This window comes from Plectropomus leopardus, unplaced genomic scaffold (assembly GCF_008729295.1).
Source record: "Plectropomus leopardus isolate mb unplaced genomic scaffold, YSFRI_Pleo_2.0 unplaced_scaffold2659, whole genome shotgun sequence".
Classification (NCBI taxonomy): Eukaryota; Metazoa; Chordata; class Actinopteri; order Perciformes; family Serranidae; genus Plectropomus; species Plectropomus leopardus.
The window spans coordinates 1-9829 of record NW_024628923.1 but is presented as its reverse complement, the minus strand read 5'-3'; the positions used below and the strand labels follow the sequence as shown (position 1 = coordinate 9829).

At 38.1% G+C, this 9829-nt stretch overlaps 1 protein-coding gene across 1 annotated transcript; it reads left to right on the top strand.

The window, feature by feature from the left end:
- Positions 1-211: 211 nt before the first annotated feature.
- On the top strand, positions 212-6355 carry LOC121966994 (TNF receptor-associated factor 2-like; the record flags this gene model as incomplete). The annotated part of the gene is made up of 8 exons (XM_042517056.1): positions 212-310; positions 844-1005; positions 1136-1210; positions 2066-2140; positions 2725-3288; positions 3989-4166; positions 4609-4757; positions 6104-6355. Coding segments are annotated over 8 exons (1521 nt in total), but the record flags the coding sequence as incomplete, so codon positions are not given.
- Positions 6356-9829: the final 3474 nt, after the last annotated feature.

The following is a 9829-nucleotide window of genomic DNA, read 5'->3' as shown; positions in this document are numbered from 1 at the left end:
GCACACGTAATATAAATATTTTCTTTATTTATTGCTCTTCTCAATGCGCTCCTAAATAAACAACCATATGTAACTTCCAGTTTATGGCACTGAAGGATGTGTTGAATATACAGCTTTTACTGAACATAAATAATCTATGATATGGAGCGGGGCATGTGGAAAAACTTTGCAGCGTGACGGCAGATTCTTCTGTTTTCCCTTGTTTTTTCAGGCTTTTCCTGACAACGCGGTTCGGAGGGAAGTCGAAAGCCTTTCAGCTGTTTGTATCAATGAAAACTGCACATGGAAAGGCAGCATCAAAGACTATGAGGTGAGGTGACCTTTGACCCACTTTACATTGTTGCTTTATATATTTGTTTTAGGACATGTTTTGTTTTTGCTGAATGTCAAAAATTACCTGAAATGTAATACAATGCAGGGAAAGAAAAAAAAGATTTAAAAAAAAAGTCAGATAAATAAATAAAATAAAAATACATGAATATGTACATAAAATAGTTGATAATAATAATAATAACAATTCTTTTTATTATCATAATTAGAATTATAGGACATTTTCACCTTTTTATATCATTATTCTAATCATTTTTCTCTCTCTCTTTTTAAAATCTGTTTTCCAGGGTATTTTCTCGTTTTTCCCTAATCTCTTGCAATTTGTTGCCATCTCTTTTCAAGTTGCTGATAGTCTTTCTAGTCATGTTCTTGAAAGAAGTCAAATCAGTTTGCTCAGGTTTCAAAGGTTTAAATGCATGTAAAAGGCATCTGAAGCAGCACAAGATAAATGTAAAGATCACCAGCTTAAACAACTTAAAGCTCTATTTTCAATTTCTTTTTTTTATTTTTCAGCTGAACCACGAGGGGAAGTGTGAGTTCATGATCATCCCCTGCCCCTCCTGTAAAGAACGAATTCGCTTCAATGAGCAGGAGCGCCATAATGAGCGGGAGTGCCCGGAGAGAACGCTCAACTGCAAGTACTGCAAGGAGCCATTCCACTTCAAGAACATCAAGGTTAGGAATGATTTATTTAGACGAACTGTAGCTGAAGATGCTCGGCTGGTCGGAGCTGCTGCTGCACACCACAGCAGCTCTTTGTGTGTCTGCAAAAGAAACATTGTTTGGTTTTGTTTTTTTTTTTCAGGCTCATGATGAGATCTGCCCCAAGTACCCGATGATCTGTGAAGGCTGTGCCAAGAAGAAGATACCCAGAGAAAAGGTGAATCTGTAAATCAGCGGTGGCTGCAGGCTCTTCTAAAGTCCACATTTACTAATAAAAAGCCTTAAAAAGTATTAAGTGGTTGAAAAGTTTTGATGGGTCTAAAATGTTTTTGAGTAAGGTTTAAAATGAAAAAGGCAATGGGTAGCTTAACATGAAATGGCCCAAAAATAAGCAAGAAATTGGCAAACCTTTATGAGAAAATGACATAAAAATATCCTAAAAATGCAAAGTAGAAATATAAAAAACAAAAAGAGACAATAAAATTACAATTACAAGTGCAATGGAATACATTTTTTTTTACTGTAACATAATTTTAAATATATAATTATAAGAATTCTAAATGTATATTTCTGGACATTTTTCCTTCTTTTTGGATAATATCTATTTATCTCCTCACAGCTACTTTTCAAGTCATTTTCTTGTCACCTTTTTGCCATTTAAAAAAAAAAAAAATCTATTTTTTGCAGTTTTAGGAACCATCTTGCCAAGTTGCTCGTCGCCTTTTTCTCATGTTTTCAAAAGAAATCATTCAATTTTCTCAGGTGCCAGAGCTTTTAATGCTTGTGAAAGGTGTCTGAACATAGCATAACACAAATCATGTCGATTCGGATTCTAAAGGGTTAATAGAAGGAAGATACTGTTTGACAGTGGAATAGACTTTGGCCCAACACCTGCATTTGTACTGTGTCCATATTTTAACCCCTTCAGACATCACCATGTGTTTATTTTTCAGAACAACTTATGCTTAGCTCTGTGAATTAAAATACAATAATGCATAAAAGGCACAAATGCCAATTAGTAGCTTCTACACAAAGTTTGTTATTAATACTTTTATTGTGATTTTTTTTCTAGTATGTGGACCATATCAAGTTCTGCAGCAAATTCAGAACTCCGTGTCGATTTCATGTCGTGGGATGCGACATGTCTGTAAGTAGCCTCATAAATTCAACCACACATAATAGGGACTGTATGGGAATTATGAAGGGGAGAGGAGGTCAGCGAAGAGGGAGGGGTGCTTTCATTTTTTTGTGGAGAGTGCAGGAGAGCTTCTATTAACTTTTTTCTCACCCCGAGATGAATTTTTCTCTTGAAAGATTTATTGTCAGAAACATTTTTGAAAAAAATCCAAGATGGCTTTTGTTTGTCATATTTACACGCTGAGCTCTTTGGAAGCTGTCTGAAAAAAAGTGACCCTGGCATCATAATATTGATTTGATTGACTGTCAGACATCTTATCTCATACATATCAATGTATAGCACTATCAACAATTTTCCATAAATATCTTATTTTAACACTTAAGCATTTTCAATTTTTAAGTCCAGGGTAGGGTCCAAAGAAAGTATTAATGATGCTGAGGAGAGTTTTTTTTGTTTGTTTTAAATAAAGTGAAATATAAGATTTCCCCCCTCCCTACACAAATAATTTTCATACAGTCCCTAAAGCAGCTGATGAGACTGCATGTATTTATTATTTTTATTTAATTTTCCTCCTGTCACCTCTCTTTTGGCAGGTGGAAAAAGAAAAGATTCATGACCATGAGCGCGCCTATGCCTACGAGCACCTCAACCTGCTGCTGCATTACATCATGGGCATGAAAGTGAGCATGGAGGGCCTGCAGCCCAAGGGACTGGAAGTCGCCGGACACAAACTGGTGGAACTCCAACAGTCCCTCAGGGAGCTCGAGGCCAGAGTCTCCCAGCTTAGCACCACCTCCTCTGGGCCTCCCGTGCAGGGAGCCGCCGCCGCCGCCTCCTCCTCATCCTCCAGCTCCTGTCCACCCGCTTCAGCTCCTCTCCCTCCGCCTCCCACTCTGGCTCCCACTCTGTCCGTGTCTACCTCCTTCACACCTCTGCCTAGCTCGGTGGGCGCGGCGCTGGAGCTCCAGCTCCACAGCGAGAAGACCAAAGTGGTGGAGCTGGGTCGCAGGTGCACGGAGCTCGAGGTCAAATCGGGCACGTTTGAAAATGTGGTGTGTGTCCTGAACAGAGAGGTGGAGAGGTTCGCCACCACCATGGAGGCCAGCAACCGTCAGCACAAACTGGACCAGGACAAGATCGAGGCTCTGAGTAACAAGGTAGGACTGGAACTGTGCCGTGTCCTTGAAAAATCACACTCACTCTTCTGAATCTAATGTGATCACACTGACATGATTCACATATTTTTAGATTCAGTGTGACTCACAATTCCAGATAAAGATGTAATTATCTCAAATGTCCTTGTGAGTGATAATAATAAAAGCCCAACATGCCTGGCTAAGACATGAAGTGACTCTGCTGAAAGCCTTTAAACCTTTTCAGTTTTTATGTGCCAAACATTGACTGGATTTGACCCTTTGAAACCTGAGTAACTTGGGTTGAAAGTAGGCAAAAAAGAGTTAAAAAACAGAGAGAGAGAGAAATGGACCTAAAAAAACCCTCAGAAAATAATATATATGTTTGTATTTATTTTATGTATTTTTTGTCACAAAATTTTCAATATAAACATAGTATAAATAAAATTTTTGGACATTTTCACCTATTTTTATTTGGGGGGGGCCCTTTTTTATAACTCATTTTAAGTTTTTTTTTTTTTTTACTTTTATAGATTTCTTGCAATTTGTGGTAGGTTTTTATTGCCTGCCTTTATTTAACCATGTTGTTTTAAGAAATTGATAAATAAATAGCTTGTGAGAGGCATCTGAATGTAACACAAGAAACCCGATGTCCCTTCAGGTCTCAAAGGGTTAAAGAAAAATTAATGACCCCGCATAAGCTCAGTGTGTGTTTGTTTTCCAGGTGCGACAGCTGGAGAGGACGGTTGGGCTGAAGGACCTGACGGTGGCTGAGATGGAGGGCCGGCTGAGGGAAATGTCTGCCACTACCTTCGACGGCGTCTTTGTCTGGAGGATCTCAGATTTTGCCAAAAAGAGACAGGATGCCATCGCAGGTCGAGCCCCTGCCATGTTTTCACCAGGTAACACTGGCTGTTATTACAGATTAGAGGTCAGAGGTCGTGGCTCAGATCCTGGTTACTTGACAACCGTTTAATCCTTTTTATTTAAATTCTCTTTTTTTGGAAATGTTGACACACAAAAAATACAGTGAGAATGTCCCACTGTATATATGTGCGTGTGTGTGTGTGTGTGTGTGAGTGAGTATTCACATGTACTGTACAGTATCTTTATATGCATATCTGCCCGCATCGACCTACAAGGTATATGTATACAATATACATACAAAAAAGGCATATACCCATAAGAATAGCATAAACAGAGCGTCCAAACTTATTACAGACATAAATACGAATATTGAGATGAGAAAATGATGATGATAATAACATAAACAGTAATTTAACCCTTTAAGACAGTAGCTTCATTATCTGCAGGAAACATAATTTCCCTTCCTTCTCTCTCCAGCCTTCTATACCAGTAAGTACGGCTATAAGATGTGTCTGCGGATCTATCTGAATGGAGATGGGACGGGGCGTGGCAGCCACTTGTCCCTGTTCTTTGTGGTGATGAGGGGACTGAATGACGCTCTGCTCAAATGGCCTTTCAACCAGAAGGTAAAACACCTACAGACAGAGGAGGGATATTTACCAAGAGTTTGCTATCCATCAAGCTGTTTGTCCTCATAGGGACCTCACTAGGGTTTGGCTCTGGTAACAGTTCAGAAAAGATGCTGAAGTTTGAATGTCTGGTCTCATGCAGTCTGTATTTTAAGTCTGTGGTTTACATTACAGATGCATTATGAAGTTACTTTCAGCTCAGAACCACCACACAAGAAAAAAGTGCATCAAATTTACCTCCCTGTTCCTGCATCAGTCTCCTGCTTGGATATGTACTTTTTAACTATCATAGGCTAAAATCCAGTGCTATATGACTGAAGCACCAGTTAATATTTATCAAGAAATCAAGTGCTGAAACTTTGTCACCTGTTTTCACAGATGTAAAAAAAAGAGAGAGAGAGAGAGTGAGAAAAAAATGATCTGAAAAATAATGAGTTTTTTTTAAAATAAGGAACAAGCAATAATTTTTCATTTTATTTGATTGATTTGATATATTTTGCACATATTAAAAATGACAATGTTATACTTTTTAATAAAAGCAGACGTGCGGGGAACCCAGAAAACCCTTAAGGGGCTTGACAAGTGGGGTTCCCTATGAAACTATCAATCAGTACAATCAGTAATCCCTTTACACTGATAAAATTTTTTAAAAAATTGTTTTAAAAAAGTGTGTGTGTGTGTGTGTGTGTGTGTGTGTGTGTATATGTATATATATACACACACACACACACATTAGGGCTGTCAAGCAATTTTGATTAATTATATTACTCTGCGATTAATGAATCTAAATTAAATCATATACATCAGTATATGCTGGGAAAGTATTTTAAAAAAATGTTATTAGATTGAATTTTGCCTGATGAGTGAATTGATGAATAATTGACATTATAGACTTTAAAGTTTAACATCTCTTTTATTTCAGGGCTTTTTTTTTCACTGTTCATATGCAATAATGCCCCTAACAATCAAAAATACAACCCAATATGCTGAGGAAACAAATTCAAAAATCCTTCAGCAAGAACAAAGATAGAACTAAGTCCATGGTTACTCAGTTGTTCCTTGACATTATAATGATGGCTTGACAGGTGGGGTTTGTTTGTTGTTTATAGACAGAAGACAGAAATAATTACTTAAAAAAAAAAAAAAAAACGAGAAGGAATGGTGATAAACATGAAAAAATACACATGGTGGGCTATCGTTACTGTAGGATATTTTTCACAGATTTGTTGAATGAATCCATATCTTGGAACCTGTGTATGTGATACTAAGTTTTTACATTTTTTCATAGTTATAGTCACACAGGAGGAGTGTTTAAACATCTTTCTGATTTGTCTTATATCCAGGTGACTCTGATGCTGCTGGACCAGAGCAACAGGGAGCACATCATCGACGCCTTCCGACCCGACGTCACTTCCTCTTCCTTCCAGCGGCCCGTGAGCGAGATGAATATCGCCAGCGGCTGTCCGCTCTTCTGCCCACTCTCCAAGCTCGACGCCAAGAACTCGTACATCCGTGACGACACCATCTTCATCAAGGCCATCGTGGACCTCACCGGCCTCTAGACGGGCTCCGCAGAAGTGGTACGGTTTGGCAAAAACCAGGCAGCTCTTTGACCATTACGGCTTCATTTGGGCTCGATCGTGGTCCCTTTAGGGCTCTTGTTCAGGCATCTTAATGTCCCCCTGCAGCTTTAGGGAGACAAACATGCTTGCAACTGTATGCTGCATGCGGCTGCAGTTTGCTCTGTCGAGGCGGCGCTGGCATCGTCATATCGTGGTGGAGAGAACCACCGTCATTGCTGTACATTTCAGGTGCAAAATTTTTTTCTTTTGACGTCACAACACGCCGCTCCCATGGTGGATGATATTAGTTGTGCACATGAAGTTTTCAGTCAAAGGAGAAGCGAGCACCGGTGCAGCGCGGTCAGTGCGGTGATGGGGTTAGAAGCAGAGATGTCAAGAGTGAACAGTTATGATGGAGTGAAAAAGAGTGGGTAGCTTTTATTTTGAAATCTCCTGCTATTTGAAGGGTGTTACAGGGTTGTAGACTACAGGTAGTTCATGTGATCAATAGAGTTAGAGCATGGCTTTTGCTTTTTCTTGCAGATTGTGGATATTGTGAGCTTCTCAATTCCAGTGTCGAGTGAATTTGCATAGACAAACGTGGAGTTATGTTATGAATAAGATTACAGGCGTTTTTTTTGCCTTTTTTTGTTGGGTGCAAAGTGCATGCCGCTGGCTTTTTTTTTTTTTTTTTTAACGGCTCCTTATTTTGACTGAAGGTTCCTCTGTTTGTTGTTGTTAGTGACTTAGCCATCCGTGATGGTGGACATTGCCTGCATGTCTTTGGATAACCAGGCTATTCTACATGTAAAGTTGGTGTTGCGTGTTTGTTCCTATTAGGGGCTGGGTGGTTCTGATTGGTGGTTTGGTACATCTGTGGAAGATACAGTGGAGTTACCAAGGAGTCAGGGCAGCGTGCCGGTTCAAGCCTGAGGCATAAAGCTCGAAACAAACATAACATAGCTGGAGTTTTTTCCCCCTCCAGGGTACGCTCACTAAGCTCACATCTCAACACATAGTACTGTGCCCCCACCACAGATCGAGGTTAACACAGATTCCACGAAATGAAGGAATTGTCCGTTCCTTGTTTTCTGTCCATAATACAAGTGCATATGTGTTTCTGCTGCTCTTAAGATAGAATACTGATGTGAATCTAATATATATGTTGGTGCAAATATACATGAGGTAAATGTGTGTGGAGGCTGAAATAAGACGGGATTGTAATACTTTGTTGTAGAGCCATTATTGACATTATTTATTCCAGATCGATGTTCAGTAACCCTTTGAATCCTGGAGCAACATCATGTTACTTGTGCTGCTTTCAGACGCCTTTCACAAGTATTTAGACCTTTGAACTCTGAGCAAATTAGTGCAATTTCTGCCAAAAAAATGGGGAAAAAAGGAAATAGCAACTTGGCAAAAAATGCCCTTCAAATTGCAAGAAAATAGTAGATTTAGAAAATTATTTCTAAAAAGCTAGTAAAAATGTGTAGGGAAAAAAGCTAGGAAAAAACAATATTTCTAATTATCATAATCACATTTTTAAAATTATTTTTACTAAATTATTATAATTTTAAGCACTTTTTCCACTTTTTCCTTTCTTTTGTTTAACTAATTTTCAGGCAATGTAAACTTGTATTTACATTGCCAATCTGCTCAGGCTCCAAAGGGTTAAATATGCTCTCACTGATTTCCAAATACACAACAATCTCCATTTCTATCTGTTCAAACATGTAATTTCTCTTTGTGTCCACCAGAGGTTACTGTTCTCCTTACTTAGCATGCATGCTGAGGTTTTTAAAGGTTTCCACGCTGGCCTGTTTTGAAAACCAGTCTCGACCTGTATTGAAACCTCTCTGTGCATGGGAGGCTTCAATTCATTCCTCACTTATGGAGTTTCACACCGGTTTACTCTGTGAGCCACAGTGTGAAAGTGTTTATTTGTATTTGTTTGGAAATGAAAATAATCATAGAATAGTTATTATGTTATATCTGGCGACGGCATCTGTTCAACGGAACGCCGCTGCCTATATTCATAGCAATTTATAAATATGTATCTTTCATATCATAATGTTGAAATAATCTATATATCAATGTTAATATACACCAGATGTTATAATAAGCATAGTATTAATGAATACCTTATTAATTCTATATCTATATACCAGCTTTTTGTTTGTCAAGATGGTTTGAACAGGCCAGGACGACCCCCTCCCCCCATCCTGTGCAGTAAGGACTTCCGATTACTTCCAGAGTGCAATATATGATTATGTCTGTTAGGTTTGATGACACCTTGGCTTTAAGGGTTTACAGAGGTCACACTATTTGTTTACATCACTCATTGTGGTGCTGAAGACCATTTTTTTAACTTTGCGGAAAAAAAAAAAGCAAAATGCTAACACAGGCTTCTATTAGTCAGGAGCTCTTCATGAAGCTAAGTGAGGTTTTTTTCCAAATACCATTTTAATGTTGAGGCTTTAAGTTCTATTCTTAACTTTAAAAAGACTGAGCGTGTAACGAGTAGGATTACATGAACTTTTTTAGTGTTCTTGTAACGTGCCAAAATCAAAATATTACCTCCGTATACTAACAATGTTGTATTTGCAAGTTATGTTCTATGCTAAAATATGGTGCCAAATATGTTTATATTTCAGTTTGTGTGCGAGTGTGAGTGTGCCATTTTAATATGATGCATGGGTCACTGTTCCTTTAAGGCACCAGAGGAGAGAATTAATGCTGTCCCATGAATACAAACCCTCCCGAGGTTTTTTGAATGTAAGCCTTATTGTTATTATTATGATTTCTTTTCTATTAACAAAACAACAGTTCTGTAAATGTGATGCAGTTGACTTGAACCAACTTAATTTGTGCACTTTGTATCTTTTGTTTGTCCAAACAGGGTATTTCATCGAGTGATTTATGTACCTTTAAATCAGAGCCATATATATATTCTGATGTTGATAATATTGATGTATTATGCTAAAAAAAAAGACATGCAGTATGTAATAAAGTTTGCTGGTTTCAGCTTGTTGAGTATTTTAATCATATTTTTGAGCTTTAGGATCATTTACTTAACTTTACTTACATTTACTTACTCATTTACAAAAGTATCAGGCAATGAAGTCAAAACCCTACATAAGTTAATGAACCAACATGTTACCAGCAAAATGTACTTAAAGCTGTAGTTGGTGACTTTTATGTTAAAAACAAGATTTTGTCATATTTGCTGAAATTTTCACTACATCCACCCAGTAGTACATGAAACAGATAATCTGTGAAAAAAAATCATGTTTGTCCCCCTCCTCATAGTGCTTTGAATGGTATTACCGCAGGTTAATGAAAACAACCAATCAGAACGAAGAGTCTTTCACGCAGCTGTGCGTCAATGCTCATGAACTGGGGTCAAACTGTCAAACTAGGCGGCATTGATCAAATATAAAACGTCATTCTGTTACTGCATTGCCTATTTCTCACCTCAAATGTTTCAGAAGCACAGTTTAGTGTACT